At 49.4% G+C, this 21,864-nt stretch overlaps 3 protein-coding genes across 3 annotated transcripts in view; all 3 read left to right on the top strand.

Moving 5' to 3' along the window:
• LOC139049030 (transcription initiation factor TFIID subunit 11-like) overlaps positions 1-21,864 on the top strand; it is a 101,187-nt gene that overhangs the window by 11,840 nt on the left and 67,483 nt on the right. The window lies entirely within an intron of this gene.
• LOC139049017 (uncharacterized) lies at positions 3,838-7,326 on the top strand. The gene is made up of 2 exons (XM_070524036.1): positions 3,838-5,483; positions 6,669-7,326. The coding sequence occupies exons 1-2, from the start codon at positions 4,083-4,085 to the stop codon at positions 6,975-6,977; spliced, it is 1,710 nt and encodes a 569-aa protein (XP_070380137.1). The 5' UTR covers positions 3,838-4,082; the 3' UTR covers positions 6,978-7,326.
• Positions 12,779-16,332, top strand: LOC139049027 (uncharacterized). The gene is made up of 2 exons (XM_070524052.1): positions 12,779-14,557; positions 15,794-16,332. The coding sequence occupies exons 1-2, from the start codon at positions 13,160-13,162 to the stop codon at positions 16,097-16,099; spliced, it is 1,704 nt and encodes a 567-aa protein (XP_070380153.1). The 5' UTR covers positions 12,779-13,159; the 3' UTR covers positions 16,100-16,332.

The following is a 21,864-nucleotide window of genomic DNA, read 5'->3' as shown; positions in this document are numbered from 1 at the left end:
TATGTGATGCAGTGCGAAGCGGGCCAATGGATATCAAAGAACGAGGACAAGAGGTTGTCATTGTTGTTCTTTGTCCCTTGTCCTGCTCCGTGCTGCACCACACCCTTTCCTACAAATTGGTTCTCTCAAAATAGACATAGAAACTTGTTATATGCACCTTAGTTGCACCATATGCACCACTGTTATATCTCACCATTGCTGGACACCATCAGAGCGACGTGCGGTGATGTAGCACTGCCCTCAACCCCTGTTTGATAAGCACTATACTCTATTAAATGTATCAGGTGATTTGCTATTCCTGTTCTTTACATTAGTTATTATCACGGTGGTCAAGACGTGAGTGAATACTTTCCTTTGTGTAACACAAGCTTATCACTTACGATTTTCTCAATAGACCGGACCCCAAAATGTTGCAGTCAAAACATGTATCAAATATCGTAAACAAGCCATTCGTTGTCATACTGCACAAATATTTAACTTACCACTGTCATTTAAAAGAAAAGTTCACAACCATTGCATTCTAGAAGCGCTAACATATGGGCCAGAAACTTGGAGGGAAACAAAGAAGCTCGAGAACAAGCCAAGGACCGCGCGAAGGGCAACGGAACTAAAAAAAATCTCAGTGGCCTTCCAGCGAAGCTGTGTATGTGGGCCCCTTAATGGCGAACTGCACCTCCGCCGCGGGTCGGTCCGGCATTTCACTATCTTCGGGATCGGCCCACGTATTGGGAGTACTTAACGCCAGCTTCACAGCCGCGGGTCGGCCCGGATTTGCATTATCTTGGTGATCGGCCCGCGTATGCGGAGTGCTCAACGCCTGCTTCACCTGCACCGCGGGTCATTCCAGTATTGGACTGTCTTCGGGATCGGCCAACGTATGAGGGGTGCTTAACGCTTGCTTCACCTCCGCTGCGGGTCGGGCTGGTATTGCACTATTTTCTACATACGCCCAGGAAGGGGGACTGCTAAACGCCTCCTTCACCATCGCCGCAGAATGGGACGGTATTGCACTTTCTTAGGTATAGGCCAACGTATTTAACGCCTGCTTCACTTCTGCCGCGGGTCGGGCTCGTATTGCACTATTTTGTGGATCGGCCCAGGTATGGGGAGTACTTAACGCCTGCTTCACCTCCGCCGCGGGTCGGCTCGGTATTGCAATGTCTCCGGGTTCAGCCGTCGTCAGGGCAGTTTTTTGCTTCCAACAAGAATATTTTCTTGAGGGGTAGAGGCATAGAGCTTCGCCGTAAAATGTTTGGGGAAACGTTAAGAGAAAGGGAGAAATCGGAGGAGATCAGGAGCAAACGGGGTCACTTCTGATGCGATCTCAAGTCGCGTCGATGTTTCAGAATCCTTTTTTTCCGAAACAGGCTGGTCATCCAAGTGGTTCAGCCCGACAGAAAGCTGTAGTCTCGACACGCTGTACGGCGGGCCCAGACAAAGAACACGACGAATCGTTCCAACGTCAGTGCAATTGCCACTTTGCGGTGGTGTCGGCCATCCCTATGCGGAACGCGTAGGCATTGAAAACAAGACGTCCAAATATAGCCTACACAAAAGGGTCGCATCTCTTCGATGAAATCTTGGTGGAAGCCGGATGCTTAAGGTGGGATCCAGGGTGTATAAACGGGCATGCATTCATGTGGTTCATTCCACTCTGATGTAGTGCACTGGCATGCACGTAGGCGGATCATTCTTGCAGCATCAGTCCTAGACAGCGGTATCGATAGGCAGTCGTCTTGTGCGTCAGCTGAACTATCAGCTTGATCCGCACATTCCTCGTGCATGATACCGCTGTGACTTCGCAGCCTCTGATAAACTATTTGATGTCCTTTCATTGTAAGGTGGTGTATGCCCACTGTGATTTCAAATACAAAATGGTCGAGCGAACCGCACCGTAAGGCTGAGATTAAGCAATGTAGTGACGTCTTTCAGCCGCAGAAAGTCGACCATTTGAGTGCTGGTTCCTCATTAACAAAGCGCACTGCGACCCTAAGCGCTTCGAGTTGTGCTGCCGTCGATGTTATCAAGTGAGACATTTTGAAATTGACAGTGGTGGATTTTTCTGGAATGGGGACAGCTGCGGTACAGCTTTTCGGCCGAACCGAGTCGTCAGTGTACATGCAAATGTTATACCGGTACTTCTCATTTAATACAAGTAAGGTAAGCTGTTCAAGAGCCGCTGATGAAATATCTGCTTTTTTTGGTAAGCCAAGTATTGTCACGTTGATCTTTGAGTGAATGAGGCGCCAAGAAGGAGTCAAAGGTCTCGCGGAAGGTGTGAAGCAAGATGTTATTGTCTCACGGTGTCCGGATACCGTTCGGCAGAACGAGGCACGCGGTCTCTCCGAACGCAGAGAGGCTAGAGGGGGGCAAGCAGTGCGGGGAAGGTGCCTTACGTGCACGCTCAGCGCTTCGAATGTGATGTGGGTCTTGATGACGTGCTCCCTGGTGATTGCAATAGTTGCCGCCCTTGACGCACTTGGAGGAAGACCTAGACACGTCATGAGCACCTCTTCCTGAAAGCTTTGAATAGTACGTAGTCTTGTTTTACATGCGGTAGTCAAAACTGGCAAGCTGTACCGCAAGAAGCTGGGAGAAAGTAGCCTATATAGTAGCCGCGTAGCACTTGTGAATATTCCCCAGGTCTTTCCGGCGAAGAACTCGAGAAGGTTACAGATGCCTGTCAACCGGTTCTTCATGTACTACAGTCTCTATGGGGTGGCAAACACTGTCAGAAGAACCTCTCAACTGAAAAGAGCTTAGTAGTGTGAGTAACTTTATTGCCTTTCAATTGATAGAGTGTTTTTATGGAGCTCGCTCTTCATATGATGTGAAACCATATAGTTTAGGGTGCAGTATGGAATTGGAGTATAGGAAGTAATATCGACGGGAACTGAAACATTGCTATCAAATTGTTCCATATATAAATGAAACTCATTCCAATAGTTTGGTATGATGAGACTGAATTGCGTAGTCGGTTAGGTTTAGCAAAGTAGATACTACAACCTCTTCGGCCACCAAGTGGGGAAGCGCATAGGTAAAGCAATAAATAAATATTTGAAGAAAATATGTCGGCTATCTCCAAGGACAGTTTTTCACATGGGAAGGGTGAGCCCGTCGAACCCCTGAGCATAGCACATTCACGTATTCCAAATACTGAGCCGGAACTGGCCTGTCGATCTCGTGCAAACGCTGCCCGGTGGGCCTGAACGAGCATCAAGTCGGGGTGAGTCGGCCCGACTGCACGAGATCGACCCAGCGCGCATGTAAATGCTGACTGGTCGGGGCTGGAGCCGGTGCTGATACTTGCACGGAAGCGGTGGGGCATCGCGATTTATGCGCTGTGCACACAAGAGCCCAACCTAATCATAACGACACGACCCATGAAACTGACGCTGTTCCAGGCGGCTGCGGAAACCGGAAGTCCAGTTCCTGCGCCCTGATGTCACGGCACTATGCTACGTGTCGTCGTTCTTCACGACGTGTTACAACTGAATTCATGTAAAATTGCGCGCGGTAACGTCAGCCTCGATCAGCCCGGTTTTCTGACTGTCGGGTTAACGTAAGCGCAGCCCGTATGTAACGTGTGAGTGTAACCTGAAATTTATCGCCTCTCACTTGTAAGGTTACACGCTATATCGCTTGAAGCTGGCTCCGGTGTACTGCAGCCGCACATGCATTGCTTCGACAAAACCTTATCTCGTGTAGTACATCACATCCGCGAGTTCACCCGTCTAAACTTCATGCCGTCAACAAGCAGGCACACAGAAGAAGGTGAAACGAGCGAACAGGTGTAAAACAAACACGTGCACGCAGCTTTCGAGTAGCGCACGCCTTCGCTAATCTCGCTGACATATTTCCTTTGCATGCGTTGGGAGTGATGACAGCGCCACCGCACCCGCGTGACATCACGTTGCTCGCTCGTAGTGCATCACGTGTGCAGCAAACATGTGTGGACAGTCGCCCGTAACGCTCGGTTAGCACAGTCGCCTTTACCCGTCCGTTTCGCCGCACCCCTCGAGCCTCTATAATCGACGAGTGTGAACAGCTTCCCTAACGAGACACCTCACCGGAACACCGAAATGACGCTGAGACTGCGCCCCAGCCTAAGTTCGTCTTCACTGACCGAGCTGATAAGAACTGTGAGGTGGAGAGAGCCCATTCACGAATTGGACCTCGCAAATTGCATCCTTCTCGAACCCGAGGTATTGCCTCTGCACATCTGCAGATGTAGGCGACTCCAATCCTTGCGGTGCGTCGCCTGCCCGCTCCGTCCGAGCGACCTGCTCGATTTAATGCTGGAATGGCTTCCGCATCTGAAGGAAGTTGAGTTCTCCCTCGTGGCTGATACGGACGTGGAGTCGGAAATAAGGCAGTTGCAGCAGCGCGCCTCGGAAATGCCAGACGCCCGGGCTCTTAATCTCCGACGCATGTACGCCGAAGTGAGTGGACACCGGAACTTCAAGCTCCTCTCGGCTCTCCTGCGCTTCTGCCCGAAAATCGACGAGCTGCGTGTTCATTTCGTGCGGGGAACCTTCTTGAACGCACTCCTGGAGTGTAACGTCATTTTCCAACAGTGCGCGGGTTTGGAAACATTCGCGTTTTCTTCCGAGGTGCCACCCTCCTTTCAACAACTGCCGCCCGAACCCATAGAGTTCACGAGCTACGCGGCCGTCTGCGCCAACGTTACCTACCGGAGGTCGAGCAACATGTGGAACTGTGTTCTACTTCGAGATCTCGTTGACCGCTGCGGCGATCCCCTCCTTCTGCCGCAACAGCTGGTCCTGGTTGCCGTCCATCACGCAGAAGGCCCCACAGTGGAATGGATTCGCCTGGCCAGCCTTGAACACTTCTGGACGAACGTGTGCAAACTCTGTCTTCTGCTATTTCCGGCACAGCCCTCCGACGGCGTTTACGCGACGGCAGGCGCCGCTTACCGCGACAGTCTTCGCAACCTCATATCGACCAAACTCCGGCAGGTCGTCGAGCTTAACATAAGCGCGTTCCACTTCGGCCCGGACCTCGACTTGACGGCACTGCACCAGGACGGCTCGCTGGAGCATCTGCAATCCCTGTCGGCGACGCCTTGCGGGCTTCGCCGCCCGTCAGCTCTGCGTCGTCTGGCGCTGAACTGCCCCGACTTCAAAGAGCCGGACGTGCGCTTCGATAGGCGGGGCAGCTTCGTTCGGTGCGCCATCTGCGAGGGTGAGTTCCTCCTTGATCACGACGACATGTTGGAAATGAACGAAGACGTGCCCGTCTTTCCCAATGCGCTTGCAAGGCTGACTCTAAGTGACGTGCATGTCCGTGTCTTCCATTGGTTCGTCGAGGCCTGCCCAGCGGGTTCACTGCGGCTCTCAGATTGCCCTAGTCACTCGCTCACAGACTACCCGTCTTTGGGACAGCTGCTCGCCAGAAACAGCTCGCTGCGTTGTCTCGTGCTTCGGCACGATGCCCTGCCCTTCGGCGAGGCGTGTCTGCTGGTGAGTCGTGTTTGAGCTACGGGCTTTCAATGCCACGAGCATATTTAAGAATGGTTCCGTACTTTAAACCTGTCGACGGCGGTGGAATTAAAATTGCCTCGTTTACTTATTTACTCAGCGCGTTAGGTAGTGGGCAATATACATTGGAGGGAGAGGCGGGACACGGCGTGTGCTACCATTTGTTGACGAGTATAGCTGTAGGAGCTTGTTGGTACGGCAAATCTATTTCGTTGAAGCGCAAGCTGAACAACAAGAGAAAGGCGCATCTGACACCTGTGTGTCTCAGACATGCCTTTCTTTTGGTCTTATTCAGCTGGCGCTACAGCAAAATAATATATATAAACTGTTTTATTGCTAGAAACGAGAGGAAGCGAATATATAGGTAAGGTAATCGCTAGCACAATCGGGAAATTCGGGAACATCTACAATAGTTTTGCGGCCTATGTAACACGAGATGCGCACACTTTCACTCGAGAAGCGGCAAAAAAAAAAGATTCTGCGCGGCGCAGTACTTGTTCAGTATGCACCAACTATGCGGCAACAAAGTACTTCTGCATTATGTTTACTGCGGCTGCGTACCTTTATTGCGATAAATTCAAGGTAACTATATATTTACGCCAGAAGACACGGTTGCCCTGTAACGGCAGAAGAACCTAAAGAAAGAAAACTCCTTCCCAGTGCTAACTGTTTCGCTGGGAACGGGCCATCAATCCATATCATAAGTTTGCGCAATAACACGCAATCTATTTGCTGCCTTCAAATGCTTTAGGCTGCTTAGCACAATTTCCCAAAGCTTAACTTCTCTTTAACAATTACCGCATAAAGACATCGAGGGCTTACATAAGGGCAACTGAAATTGCTTCGTGATGACGTCCTACAGGCTCTGCCCCCGCCTTCGTTGCACTCGCATGTTGTATCTTTCCTTGAGCTGAAACAGCGCAAAATAGCACGACAGAAAATAGGGTTAGTTCAGGTCATGAGCTAACCAGGGCAAATGCGTGTACGGTAAAATAATTTCCAGCCTTAAAAGAAGGATTAAGAATGTGTCTATAACTCATACCCTCACATCATATTTTCGGCGTAAGAGTGCTAGTTAAAGAGACATCTGCGCCCTTAATAAAATTTTGGATGTACGAGTTCGTTATTAAGATAACGTGATTTCCTGCGGGCATCGTTCCGTTCCAGGAAAACATCTCCCGCATCGCCAGCCTGCAGTACCTGTGCCTTCTGTCGGCGGTGACGTCACTGGACAATGTCGCCGAGGTGTCCGTGCTGGCGTTCAGCGACAGCCTGAAGCCTCACATAAAGTCTGTACACGTTCACTACCGAAGCTCTACCGACGGCATCGAGAAGTGGATCACGTGGGTGAAGCAGGCTGACGCTCCAAGCGGTGGCGTCCTGGTTCGAGACGGTCCCTGCTTCATCTATTGTTCGACAGCTACATTCATAGGGCTCGCCAAGCCACTGAATCGCGACTTCAACGAGATCCTGTAGATGAATGCATGGCTGAGACGTAATGTAATGTAATAGATACGCGTAAATGTGCCTAGAATAATGCGGCTTATCATTTGCCTTCTTCTTTCGTATCTTCGAATATGTATGCCTTGTCCTTTGTTTATTTTTCTTTCTTCACTCAGTGTGTGAACACGATCTAAAGGGGCCCTGCGACGCTTTTTCGGCCCGTTAATTAAATCGCGCTATATGCGAGACAGTTTCCGCAACGCGTGGGCCAAAAATTGCTCGCTTTCATGGAGCAAGCGAACACTCCGTGGTCGAACTTAATACACACATTCTGTGGGGATGCGAGGGTAACCGTCCCTCGCAATCATTACTGCCAGCTCCCTTCGAGGAGGGTTGAAACCAGCAGCTGACAAGAGCAGACAAGAAAACACAACTTTCACTCGTCTCGTGGGCCCAAGACGTCGGCCCCACCTGAGAGCCACAGTTGGCCTACCTGGCCTAACTTCAAACCCTGCAGTGGCAAATAAAGTTGTTTCTCTCTCTCTCTCTCTCATGCAGCAGGGAACGTACAATGTGGCCTGACGGCGTGCCCAGGTGGCGCTGCCGAAACGCCTGTCAACATAACTTCCCCTCTATCTGCAAAACTGGTGGAAACTACTTCGCTCCTCCTGTGCTCCAAACCCCCGGTTGTCGAGCCCTTGACAGTGGCGCCACCTATGTTGGCCCTGCCGTAAAAGACAACGGCTAACGCGCTACCAGAGGAAATCGCGGTAAAGTTCTTTCAAAGCCTGCGCAGCAGTTTTTGAGAGAAGGTTTTCCGTCGTCAGGCGGTAATTTGCATTAATAATATCGTGTTGCTATCGCTAAAATAATAGAGAAAATTACTCTTATTTAGGGATAAAGCGCCCGCACATTGAGAAGTCTTGTTGCTGAAGCACAACGCATGCACTCAGTGTGCTCAAACACGCGCGTAATTGCTTCAGGTGCACGTTTTGACTGCGTGAATGTGTACGTGGTTTCGTAGGCTCATTTGAGTACCTGCATGCGCGCGAGAGATTACAAATGCCTGGGGCCAGCAATGCCTAGCAACAGGGCCACATCTGCTCCGCACTAATTAGAAATTTGACTAAGACGCTGACTTTGACGCTGAGAAATTTGACTAAGGTTACAGACCTAGGTGGCGTTAAGTTCCGCTCGTACAGGCGCCCAAATCTTTAACTGGTGTGCGGGAGCGGCGACTTTTCCGGGCGTCAGCGCCGTATGACGCGGCGAGGCTGGAAACAGCCTAGTAGACGATGGGCCCAGCTGAGCGCGCTTTGTCCGCATGCGCTTAGCCTCACTGTTTCCAGCCTCGCCCCGTCAAACGGCGCTGACACACGGAAAAGTCGTCGCTCCCGCACACCAGTTAAAGATTTGGGCGCCTGTACATCCACCGCAACAGTGGTTCAGCTACTGGTGTCATCTACGACGTGGACGTCTCCATCTCCAGCGCCGACTTGCCGATTCTAGTGAAGCCTGCCGTTGATGGCGTCTCCATAACACATGTGTAACGCCTCGGCACATCCCGCTGTGTGAAAACTATATTCAAGGGCGAGACTCTCCCTTCGCACGTCAAGGTGGGTCACTTTACTCACCCTGTGCGACCATTCATCTCAAGGCCACTGCAATGCCGCAAATGGGACACGTGAGTGCCATGTGCGAGAACACGAGAGTTTGCTCACGCTGCAGCGAGCCCCACGCAGCAGACTCTTGTGCAGCCGCGGTTCTCAAATGCACCAATTTCCTTGGATCCCATGACGCTTCCTCGAAGGACTGCCCCAAAATGAAGAAGCAAAAGGCGATCTTGAAGCAGATGGCGAGAGACCATTCGTATCGGCGGGAAGCCGTTGCGGCCGTAAGAAAGCGAGGCTCCCGACACCGCCGGACTTCAAAGAACGCCGATACATCTATGAAGGGTACGCCCCATCCGACAACACTTCCTCCTCTGCCCCCTAGGCCTGGGGCAAATAAATCTAAATCTGACAAGGCAACAGCCAATGCCAGAACAACAGCGGAAGTCACAACCGAAGCAACAGCTGACGCCGCAGCCAATGCCGCAGCCAATGCCACAGTCGGTGGTAGAACCAATTCCACAGCCGGAGGAGATGCTACAGCCGGAGGCGATACCGCAGCCGATGCCACAACGGGAAGCGATGCCGCAGCTGATCCCACAGCCGGAGCCGGAGCCCCGTCAAGTCATACAGCTGGGCACAGCTGTAGAGCGAGCAGCGCGGATTCCTGACAAATTGCCCGAAGAAGACCGGCAAGTCGTTATGATGCTCCGGTCTCTGATGAATACCCTTCGGATGCTCTGAAATAACGTGCACACTCCGTCACCGTGAAGTGCAAAGCAAGTGCTGGATGCTCTGAATTCAACATTTGCAACTCTTGAGTAAGCATCATGGCTCACCCGCATCATTATATTCGCACTGAAGTCAGAACGGCCGCGGTTTAGCTTAAAAAAATACTGACACGCGCTGCAACGTACTGCTGACGCCAACCGGATCCTTGGTATTCACTGGTGACTTCAACGTCTATCACCAGCTATGAATCACTAAGACTGACGGCAGCCTAACATATCGACGGAGCACTTGCTTTGACTCGACTGATTTCCAAGCACTTTGCTGCGTCCACAGACAGTGTTCCCTCTATCCGGCTTTCCTCTTTCTGTTGCCCATTTCCCTTCCCCCAGAGTTGGGTAGCAAACCGGACGCTCATCCGGTTGACCTCCCTGCCTTTCCTCTCTTTGCTATCTCTCTGTATAAAAAAGTAAAGAAGCATTTCGTTGTCAGACTTCACAAATATTTAACTTACCGTTGTCGTTCAAAGAAAAGTGCCCAACCATTGCATTCTACAGGTGCTAACATATCGGCCAGAAAGTCAGATAGTAACATCGACGCTCGAGAACAAGTTAAGGACCGCACTACGCGCGACGGAACCACGAATGTTGGGCGAAACGTTAAGAGACAGGAAGAGAGCGGTGTGGATCAGAGAGCACGGCGATCGCCGATGTTCTATTTGGCATTAGGAGAAAAAAAATTCAGCTGAGCAGTCCATATAATGCGTAGGGCAGATAACCGGTGGGCCATGAGCGTTGATGCGCCATCTACCATTGTACATAGGGGTCTGAATATGTACATTCATTGGGGTCGGTTGGCGCAAGGCAGTGATAGTTGATAACTTTGGGACGCGCCTTCAAGCTGCTGCCGGCTCAGTTAGATTGACGATGGAGATAAGATATATATTATTCATGTACGTTCCAGTTGAATCCTTAGTCACCTCGTTGCAAACGTACGTAGCGATTTCATTTTTGATAGGTCGGTTCAGCGAAGGTAACGTTCACTAAGCTTCGAATGGGCCGGTTGCAAAAGCAGTACCCCAAGGGCAAATCATGAATAGTCATTTAATGATCAGGCCAGCGCGTTCCCGACGTATTTGTTTTGGTTCTTTTGGGGCGGATGTGAGCTCTGCTGGAAGGACCGGCGTTGCACACGTCGTCTTTTTTGCCGCCGTCGTTTGCACGATACCCGAAAATCTGCTACATGGGAGCTCTCAGCTGTCTGCACCGGGAACAGCTTGTTTCACCGAGCCAGTACAAACGCGGTCTATTTGATAACAACTCGCGTGGAAGAAGACCCCGAAATGGGCGCCAGTCGGCATTAAGTTTCAACACACATGTGTAACCCCCAGCAAACCTCGTTCACATATATACAGGGTGTTTCAGCGAAGTTTCAAAGTTTTTTAAAGGTTCCCTTTGGTAGATAGCTCAATTCTAGTTTTTTAGCCAGTCTACTCGAAGCGGCAACATTACTTGCATAAAAAACTGAAATGCAAAATGGACCAATCAAGTATTCACTAATTACCTTTTTTTTAATTATAGCATGACCCATATTGCAATTTACAAAGTCCAGCAATGGACTTCGCGAGACGCATTCACTTGGAACGAAAAAAAGAATTTCTTGTCTAGTCTGTAGGTAGGTTGGGCTTTTAGTAAAGTTTTAGGTTCGAATAAAGTAAATAACGCCGAGTGAGTGAGTGAGTGAGTGAGTGAGTGAGTGAGTGAGTGAGTGAGTGAGTGAGTGAGTGAGTGAGTGAGTGAGTGAGTGAGTGAGTGAGTGAGTGAGTGAGTGAGTGAGTGAGTGAGTGAGTGAGTGAGTGAGAGTGAGTGAGTGAGTGAGTGAGTGAGTGAGTGAGTGAGTGAGTGAGTGAGTGAGTGAGTGAGTGAGTGAGTGAGTGAGTGAGTGAGTGAGTGAGTGAGTGAGTGAGTGAGTGAGTGAGTGAGTGAGTGAGTGAGTGAGTGAGTGAGTGAGTGAGTCATAGGCATTTCATAAATATCCGCATAGCAAAGAGCACTGCTATACGAGCTTCCAAGCTCGAGGGAGCGGTACAGCATCCCGCAGCCATGGCCCCTGGATTTGGATGGGGAAGGCGGGGGGGGGGGGGGGGAGGGGGGCGAGACGCAGAAGTACGCTCGTGTACCATGCATTGCGCGCACGTTAAAGATACTCAGGTGGTCAAAATTATTCCGGAGTCCTCCATCTACAGGGTACCTCATGATTGTATGATTGTATCGTGGTTTCCGCGCGTAAAACAGTGAAATTCATTTTTATATATGGAATTTAGTGGCACGCTCACGAGAACCACGGTCAGGAAGGCTGTGTAAGTTATATCGCGCGCAAGATAACACGGATGAAGAGATTAGTAAGGCAGCAGAACTGCACCACAAAGATAGATGCATACGCCCCATCCATGACTATACATTCTTAAAACAGAATTTTCGAACGCCTTGCTTGTGCCGTCCATAACACACGTGCTGACGAAGGCAGTCAGCTGATGAAGTTTTAATCTGTCTCGCTTTGTTTTTGTCTAATGTTGTTGCCCTCAGTTCCCTTTTCTTTTCTTGTGACTTCCGTACAATAGCCACCAGGCTCTAAGGAAAAATAATAGTTGTGGGATCACGCATCATGTTATCGGTGTCACATCGTTCTCAATTCGTCCTTTGTTATACAAAGAAGGAGCGCGCTCAAGCACGATGCAGCGCCGGCTGTAGTCCCTGCCAAGCGTTAATACAGCTATGCGTTTTGCATGCACACGACAAAAGCGGGTCCAGCCTGGTTGTCAGGTTGGAACTTGCCTGTCGAACTCGTGCAAATGCTGCCCGGTCGGCCTGAACGAGCGTTGGGTCGGGCTGAGTCGGCCCGACTGCGCGAGGTCGACAACAGTTCGACCCATTTGCAGCGCACATGTAAACACTCACAGGTCGGGCTACAACCAGCGCTGTGACTTGAGCGGAGGCAGTGTGACGTCGCGATTTGTGCACAGTGCAACGGGAAGGCTATCAGGACAAGGCAAAGACAAGCATCTAACCTAATCATAATGACATGACCCATGAAAGACAAGCTGTTGCAGACGGCAAGCGGGAACCGGAAGTGCAGTTCGGACGCGTCGATATCCCGGCACGGCACCTGAGTGCCGTCGTTGTTCAACACTTCTCAGAAGCGAGTTCATGTTAAAGGGCACGTGGTCACGCCATGTTCATTCTGCCCAATTTTCTGACTGCCGGGTTCACTAAAATGTAGCCTGTAACCTATAAGTAAGTGTAACCTGTAAGTGTAACCTGTAACCCATTGCTTCTAACTTATAAGGTCAGAGGCTATATCGCTTGAAGCTGGCCCCGGCGAATTGTAGCCACACGTGCATTTACATCTCCCATAAAATCTTATCTCGTGTGCGGTATCATATCCGCGGGTTCATGCACCTGTAACTGCATGCAGCGAACAAGAAGCCAAAAAGAATTGGGTGAAACGAACGAACAATACCTTGTCACTTCTGCTGCTCTTCATCGCAGTTCGCCGCTTTGCACAATAATCTTTGCCGAGTAAAGGTGGAAAACTCGTTCAAGCACTTTCCGCGAAATGCACGCCTTCGCAAATCTCGCGGAAATGTTTCTTCTCCAAGTCTTGGGAGCGATGACAGCGCCACCGCACCTCTATGACGTCACGTTGCTCGCCCGTAGTGTATCACGTGTGCAACAAACATTTGTCAAAAGTCGTGCCGTAACGCTCTGTTAGCACCATCGTCTTTCCTCGTTGCTTGGCGCCCGCCACTCGAGCCTCTATAATTCGCCGAGCGTGAAGCCCTTCGCTAAAGAAACAAGGCACAGGGACACCGAAATAATGGTGGTGATACGCGCCCACCAAGGGCTGTCTTCTCTGGTCGAGAAGCTAGAAGCTGTGAAATCGCTGCTGACTATTCGCGTACTGGACCTCACTAATTGCATTCTTCTCGAACCAAAGGAATTGCCTCTGCACATCGGCAAATGTAAGGAACTCAAATACTTGCGGTGCGTCGCCTGCCCGCTCAGGCCGAGCGCCCTGCTCGATTTAATGCTAAAACGGCTTCCGCGTCTAAAGGAAGTTGAGTTCTCCCTCGTGGCTGAGACGGACGTGGACTCGGAAATAAGGGAGCTGCACAACACCGCGTCGCAAGGGCCAGGCATCCTGGCTCGCAATCTCCGCCGCATATACGCCGAAGTGAGCGGCGACATGAACATCAAGCTTCTCTCGGCGCTCCTGAGCTACTGCCCTAAGCTGGACGAGCTACGTGTTCATTTCGTGCGCGGAAACTTCATTAACGCCCTCCTGGAATGCAACGCCATCCTCGAACAGGGCGTCAATTTGGAAACGTTCACGTTCTCTTCTGAGGTGCCAGCATCCAATCAACGCCTGCCGTCCACACCGTTGGACTTCACGAGCTGTACAGCCGTCTGCGCCAACGTCTGCTACCGGAGGTCCAGCAACATGTGGAACTGTGCCCTACTCCGAGATCTTGCAGTCGGCTGCACAGATCCCCTCCATTTGCCGGAACAGCTGGTCCTGATTGCCGTCCACCACGCAGAAGGCTTGACGCCGGAGTGGATTCGCCTGGCCGCCCTTGGAAACTTCTGGACGAATGTGCGCCAACTCTGTCTTCCGCTATTTTCCACACAGCCCTCCGATTGTGTCTACGCGACGGCTGGCGCCGCGTACCGCGAAAGTCTTCGAGACTTCATCTCCGTCAAGCTCCAGCAGGTCGTCGAGCTTAACATAAGCGCGTTCCACTTCGGCCCCGACCTCGAATTGACGGCACTGCTCCAGGACGGCTCGCTGAAGCATCTGCAATCCCTCTCGGTGACCCCTTGCGGGCTTCGCCGTCCGTCAGCTCTGCGCCGTCTGGCACAGAACTGCCCGGACTTCAAAGAACTGGACGTGCGGTTCGATAGGCGGGGTAACTTCTTTCAGTGCGCCGGCTGCGAGGGTCAGTTATTCCTCGATCGCAAAGACATGTTAGAAATGTACGAACCCGCCCCCGTGTTTCACAATGCGCTTGCCAGGCTTACGCTCAGTGACGTGCATGGCCACGTGTCCCTTTGGTTCATCGAGAGCTGTCCTGCGGTTTCCGTGCGGCTCTCAGGCTGCCCTAGCCCCTCGCAGCCAGAGTACACGTCTTTGGGTCAGCTTCTCGCCAGAAACAGCTCGCTGAGTTGTCTCGTGCTTCGACACGATGCCCTGCCCTTGGGCGAGGCGTCTCTGCTGGTGAGTCGGGTTTGATCTACGTGCTTTCAGTGCCACGAGAAATTTAAGGATGGTTCAGCAATCTAAACGTGTCGACGGGGCCGGAACTAAAATTTCCTCGTTTATAAATTTCCTCAGTGAGTTACGTACTGTGTAAAATATGTGAAAAATGGTGGAGGGAGAGGTAGGACAGACCGCAGACTACCAATTGTCGATGAGGATAGCAATAGGGGCTTGTTGCTTTGGCATATCTTATTTTGTTGTGGCGCAGACTAAACAAGGAAAAATAACGGCATATCTCACGCACACAGAGCTGTGTGTGTTAGATGTGCCTTTCTGTTGTCCCTGTGCAGCTTGCGCTACAACTAAATTAGATTACCAAATGTTTTATGGCATGAAACGACAGGAAGCCAATAGATATGTAAGGTAACCACTAGCACCACCCGGAAATGCGCAAACATCTAGAATAGTTTTGCCGCCACTGTGATATTAAGTGCGCACACTTTCATTTCAGAAGCGAACAAAAAGAAATTCAGATTACGTGCGGTGCACTACTTGTTGTGCATGAACCAACTAATCCGCAACAAAGTACTTCCGCATTAGGTTCACTGTAGTTGCGTATCTTTCTTGCGACAAATGCTGAAGGTAACTATATAATTACACTCGCAGACACTGTCACCCTCTAACGGCACAAGAAAGGAAAAAATAAATACTGCTCCCCAGAGCTTACTGTTTCGCTCAGAACAGGCAACCGATCGCAACCATAAGTTCCTGCATTAACACAAAACTGATTTGCTCCCATCAAATTCTTTAGTTTGTTTAGCACAATTTCTGAAAGCATGATTTCAATTTAATAAATTTACCGCAGACACAGGCATGGAAGGGTTAGATACGGGCAACTCAAATTGCTTCGGCAAAACGTCCTAGCCTCTACCCCTCGACTGGCGCACTCGCATGTTGCATCGTTCCTGGAGCTGAACAGCGCAACATAATACGATGGGGAAAAAAAGGGACGGACACACATCCTGTTATTCCGTGACATTTCTGCTCCGCTAATGAACTAACAAGCCCAAATGCATGCACCTGTATGATGCACCCAAAAAGAAAGGGTAAAGCATGTAAATATCTACCGTTCATCCTTGCATCACTTTTTTTTCACCATAAGAGTGCGAGTTAAAGACATTTACGCCCTTATTAAATTTTTGGACGTCTAAGTTATTTAAGAATATAATTTTCTCGGGCATCCCTCCATTACAGGAAGCCATCTCCCTCATCGGCCGCCTGCAGCACCTGTGCCTTCTGTCGGCGGCGCCATTACTGAACAGTATCGCCGAGTTGTGCGTGCGGACGTACAGCGACAGCCTGAAGCCTCACATAAAGTGTGTACACGTTCACTACCGAAACTCGATCGACGGCATCGAGAAGCGGATCACGTGGATGAAGCAGTGTCGCGTTCCAAGCGGTGGCGTCCTGGTTCGAAACGGTCCCTGCTTCCTGTATTGTTCGACGGCCACATTCATAGGACTCGCCAAGCCGCTGAATTGTGACTTCACAAACATCTAGATGAAGGCACGGCCGAGACGTAATAAAATTTTAGATACGCTTAAAAGTGCCTACAATGATACAGCTTATCATTTGCTTCTTTTTATTCGTATCATCGGATGTTCATGCCTTATCCCTTGTTTATTTTTCTTTCTTGCCTGAACTCACGCAAAATGTGCCCTGCAAAACTTGTTTAGCCCTTTAAATAAATCGCGCTACATGCGAGGCCATGCTTCAGGAGCGCATGAGACAAATATTGCTCGCTTTCATGAATCGGGGCAACTACAATGGGGCGTGACGGCCTGCCCAGCTGGCGCTGCAGAAACGCCGGTCAACACAACACTCCGTGACGTGCTTGTTGGTGACGGGTTGTCTAGAAATTCAAAACACTGCCCCCGTTATCGGGAGGCGGTTGTCGGAGGCGATGCACGAAGCGCTGGTGGTCAATGCAGTAGAGAGGGAAGCAATGTTGTAGGCCCAGTGCGAACATGGCGCACGCACAAGAGGTTGCGAAGGGTGCTCGGCCAGAGACCCGAGTTGGTCCAGCATGTTTTTATCCATTACTGGGACACGCACGTTCCTTTCAATGAATGTTCTCCAAAGAACACTTAAAAAGAACTTTCAATATAGACTACAGCGAATTCAATTGTTAGCCGCAGGACCGGAACACTGAAAATTCGGAATGTGCAAGCGAATGTTCGCAATTTGTACGTGACGTCACGCACGCAGCTTCTCGCCGTGCGCGTCCTCCAACTTTGCCTAGTACAATTATAAATAATAGGCTAATACAATACATAAATGTTTAATGAAAATAGGTCGGCTATTATGAAAGAGAGTTTTTCTCGTGGGAAGAGTGACCCGCCCCCGTCGAACCATGGAGCAGATATCATTCCAAATACCGTAAAAAATAAAATCCACAATAATTTGTATCTTGTTTGTTAGAAAACCATATATAAACGAGTAACCACGTTGAAAATTACCTTTTTATTATTTGTGTCCTTACTAAGTACACATTCATGCACTGCCACAGTCGACATCTTACAAATAATTGTTTAAAAATATCCTTGTTTCACGTACTGGCCATTGAACATTTCTTTTCCACGCAATTATGATTGTTCCGAACCGTTTATTAATTTTTGGGTGTCTCGGAGAGTTCCTAAAGTGCTTTGTTGGGTTGAAGGAAGTCTACGACCAATTTCAAACTTCATAAGTCGTTGGTCGCATTGTGGTAAGGGGTAGGCTTTCCTTACTGGAGCCGAGTGTGATGACCACTGCCAGTGGATTGATCGTCCTCGGGAATTTTTGGGGGTTCAGAACTTAACGGAGTGTACAACACTATAATTGTTAAACCACCGTCTAGATGTGGAAGTGGTGGAAGATTTTCCGTGGTGTGCTTTTTCCTGAATGAGGTTTGCAATGGCAAGCGTACTATGCTTTGCTTAGGCCAAATCCTGAGGACCAGCTACGAGAGCTTAACGGGCCTGGGCTACGTGGAAAAGGGTGGCCCGCCTACCGACGGGCATCAACAGCTTGGTCACCAAAACTAAATTTTACTCGCTAACTGCCAACAATGTGCAAATCAAGTGGGAGAAGGATGCACTGTTATGATCAGTGTGCTTTTTGTAATTGGCAAAAGCGCTGTGGTAATATTTTTAAGAAATGTCCGAGTAAGCATTATGTTGTGGTTGTTCAAATTTATTTGCCTACACATTGCCCTCGTGCATTTATATGGCATTCGGCGTCTACAAGGAATATCAATCCCACCTCAGTGTCGTAAATGAGTTTTATGCGAGCGTTATTCTAGTATAAATATATAGAATTAATTTGACAACCTCTAGAGCTTCTTTTGACTATGAAGGTAAACTTATTAAACAACTTGGAAGCAAGTAGAAGAAGTGATTCCAGAACTTCTCACGACGCTCCCCGAAGGGGCGTCTGCGTCAGCAGGCGTTTGGTGTGTTGCAACACCGCGTACCCGAGCACACGAGGATTGGACCCTCCCGCGTGTAGCCGTGCGCAGCTTAGCCGTGTCCGGGGAAAGGGGGTCCTGGAGGTTGAGCCGATGCCGCGTGCTCCGACCGTTAAGGCCCCCCAGCCAACACACCTCTTCGGCCTCGGCTTCACATAGACGGCACCTCCAGATTGACCCACCTGGAGGAAATCGGCAGTCGCCTTTTCCTGTGCTCCTCTCCAATCGTCGTCTTTCTCTTTCACCTTTTTCATCTTTCCTGTCTTCTATTCATTTCTTTTTTTTCTTTTTTCTAGGCGGCAAGGGTTAACCTTGTGTAATATATCCACTCTTGGGTATATATATATATTAGGTTATAGTAGGCATGTACTGCTGGCGTATGCAGAATAGAATATTCTATTCCTGTGACGTCTCCAGGTTGGGCTTCGTGGTGAGTGGCTGGCATTCCTGCCGAATGAAGTAATCATATATATGGCTTCTAGTCTCCCCCCACTCCTTGATCGCTCCCTAAAGAGGGGGCCCACGGATGAAACACTCAACTTTCCCTTGAAACCAAAAGAAATATTTCCCAAATACCATGTAATACATAGTCAGCATGAAACCAAGACAGTCCGCACAATATCCCCATTTGTTGTCGCAAAATGTTTGACAGAAGCAATCGGCCCTGGTTACAAAGTAACTAAAATGAGAAACGGCGACCTTCTTCTCGAAGTGAGTGACAAACTTCAATACAGCAAATTGACTAATCTTGTTGCGTTCGGTGACATTCCTGTCTTTGTGGGCCCCCACTGGTCTATGAACACTGTGCGTGGTGTCATTTCTGATGACGACCTCCATGAACTTAGTGAGAGCGAGCTGTTGCAAGGATAGCAAGACCAAAACGTGGTAAAGGTGCAACGAATTAAGTTAAGGCGCGACAACAAGGAAATTCCAACAAAGCATCTAATAATACCATTTGGAACAAGTGAACAACCTGACTCATAAGAGACGGGATATCGTAAACTACGTGTACGACCGCACATTCACAATCCGCGCCGATGCTTCAAGTGTCAACGTTTTGGGCACCGGTCACAGAGCTGCTGAGGGCGTGCTACTTGTGCAAAATGTGCATCTAAAGACCACACTTCAGACAACTGTTCTTCCACAACCCACTGCGCTAAGTGTGACGGAGACCACCCCGCCTATTCACGATCGTGCCCGTCATGGAAGAAAGAAAAACAAATAATCGAACAGAAGGTCAAACTAAACATCTCTTTTCCAGAAGCGCGCAAGCGTTTTAGAGTCCACAACCAATCGAATCCGTCCTACTGTGATGTGACGCGCCGGGGGGCAGCGCCACATCTTCTGGCGGCCGCGCAAGTCACACGGAGTGTGACGGCGGTGACGCCATTAGCCCCCTGGCGGGAGCAGCCACTGCTCTTCCGGCCCCTACCACGAAGGGCCAGCAGACCTCCGGTCCTACCGGTCCCAGGGCCACTGCTCGTGCAGACAGGCCCGAAAAACCCCCGCGCGTGCCCGCTGAGCGGGCGTCATCCAGCGCCTCTGATGTAACAAAAACTTCTCCGGCATCTCAGACGCCGAAGGAACGGCTTTGCTCCCTGGAGCGCGCCAACAAAAAAGAAATACATCACATCAAGGGGCCTCGAAAGGTCCCTTGAGCCAACCTAATTGATATCTCTTGACAAACACCATAAAACACTTCCAATAGGGCCACGCAGGTAATGCATTGGAATGTGAGAGGTCTAATACACAATCTTGACGACATTAAGGAACTCCTTCGCAAGTTTAATCCAAGGGTGCTGTGTGTGAAAGAAACACACCTCAATCCTTCGCATATTAACTTTCTCAAACAATATGCCATTTACCGCAAAGATCGCAGTGACGCCTACGTCTCGTCAGGCGGTGTTGATATTATAGTTTATAAGGGTATCGCCTGTAAGCATTTACATCTGCAAACGCCCCTTGAGGCAGTGGCAACCAGAAGCGCACTATTTGATAAGCTAGTTACAGTTAGCTCTCTCTACATTCCCCCGAGCCATCAACTTTCCAGAACAGAATTCGAGAGCTTTATCGCAGAACTCCCCGAACCTTACACTGTAGTAGGCAATCTAAACGCACACAACACCCTCTGGGGAGGTTGTCGTGATACGAGAAGGCGCTTGTTAGAAAACTTCCTTTTGTCTTCCAATGCATGCCTACTAAACAAGAAAGAACCCACATTCTACAGCGTGGCAAACAAAACGTTCTCATCTATTGACTTAAGCATAACATCAAGCACACTAGTGTCATAAGTGGAGTAGAACGTGATCAGAAATCCATATGAGAGTGACCATTTCCCAATTGTCTTAAAATTAACAAAAAGCGATAAGTTTTCTCCACATCTGCCCCGTTGGAAGGTTGACTGTGCTGACTGGAAACGATACAGAGAGCTGACACATTTGACCTGGGATGACATCTGTACTCTCTCAATCGATGATAGAGTGTCACATTTGACGGCATTTATAACTGATGCTGCACCAATATGTATACCTCAAACGAATGGATCACCCTCTAAACGACGTATTCCTTGGTGGAATGAGCATTGTAAGGAAGCTCGCAAAAATAAAATTACGGCTTGGAGTCACCTTCGCGACTGCCCAGCTACCGAGACCTTGATCAGCTTCAAGAAAATAAAATCAGAAGGTAGAAGAACGCGCCACCTTGCCAAAAGGGAAAGCTGGCAAAAATACATCTCTAGTATTAGTTCACATACAGACAAAAGAAAAGCCTGGAACACAGTAAACAAAATAAAAGGACGCGAAACTCATCCTCTACCATTAGTAAACACGCAAACAGCTACTCTTGAGGACCAGGCAGACTGTCTAGGAACACATTCAGAGCACATTTCCAGTACATCTCATTACAGAGATACATCCCTAAAATTCCGGTGACAAGCAGAACAGATGACTCTGGGTGGGAAAGCCACATCCAATGAAGTATACAAGCGTCCATTTGGAATGGCTGATTTCCAAGCCTCACTGAACTGTTGCAACAAATCCACTCCAGGAAGTGACAGAATAATGTATGAGATGATCAGACACTTACACCCTGAAACCCAAAAAACACTACTATCACTCTTCAATTCCATGTTCTCTGCCAGCTACATTCCTTCTGCCTGGAAAGAAACAATCGTAATCCCTATTCTCAAAGAGGACAAGGACCCTTCGTTACCCAGCAGTTATAGGCCTATAGCTCTGACTAGTTGCCTATGCAAATTATTTGAGATGATTAACCGTCACCTCATCCATTTTCTTGAAAGCAACAAGATACTCGATCCCTTTCAGTGCAGTTTTAGGGAGGGTAGATCCACAACAGATCACCTTGTTCGCATCGAGACAAATATCCGTGATACCGTTGTCCACAAACAGTTCTTCCTGTCAGTATTTTTAGATATGGAAAAGGCATACGACACAACCTGGCGCTTTGGAATCCTCCGTCACCTGTCTGAAATGGGAGTTCGAGGCAGCTTGCTGAACGTGAACCTCTCCAATCGGACGTTCCGTGTTAGAGTTGGTAACGTTCTGTCGCGTCCATTTACGCAAGAGGCTGCTGTTCCACAAGGTGATGTGCTGAGCTGCGCTCTTCATATTGTGAAAATGAACTCGATCCAGACTGCCATACCACATACTATGTTTTATTCTGTATATGTGGATGTCATCCAGATAAGTTTCAAATCATGTAACCAAGGTAGCTGCGAGCGACAAGTACAGCTTTGCATAAATAAATTATCTAAGTGGGCGGACCAAAACGGTTTCAAGCTAAACCCACAAGAAGTACA

The sequence above is a fragment of the Dermacentor albipictus genome, chromosome 8 (genome assembly GCF_038994185.2).
Source record: "Dermacentor albipictus isolate Rhodes 1998 colony chromosome 8, USDA_Dalb.pri_finalv2, whole genome shotgun sequence".
In the NCBI taxonomy this organism is placed as follows: Eukaryota; Metazoa; Arthropoda; class Arachnida; order Ixodida; family Ixodidae; genus Dermacentor; species Dermacentor albipictus.
The sequence above is the reverse complement of the archived record's forward strand: the minus strand, read 5'-3'. Positions and strand labels throughout refer to the sequence as shown.

Coding starts and splice junctions, on each gene's coding strand:
- LOC139049027 (XM_070524052.1), top strand. CDS start 13,160: ATGGTGGTGATACGCGCCCACCAAGGGCTGTCTTCTCTGGTCGAGAAG. Junction 14,558..15,793: donor TGGGCGAGGCGTCTCTGCTG/GTGAGTCGGGTT, acceptor CCTCCATTACAG/GAAGCCATCTCCCTCATCGG.
- LOC139049017 (XM_070524036.1), top strand. CDS start 4,083: ATGACGCTGAGACTGCGCCCCAGCCTAAGTTCGTCTTCACTGACCGAG. Junction 5,484..6,668: donor TCGGCGAGGCGTGTCTGCTG/GTGAGTCGTGTT, acceptor GTTCCGTTCCAG/GAAAACATCTCCCGCATCGC.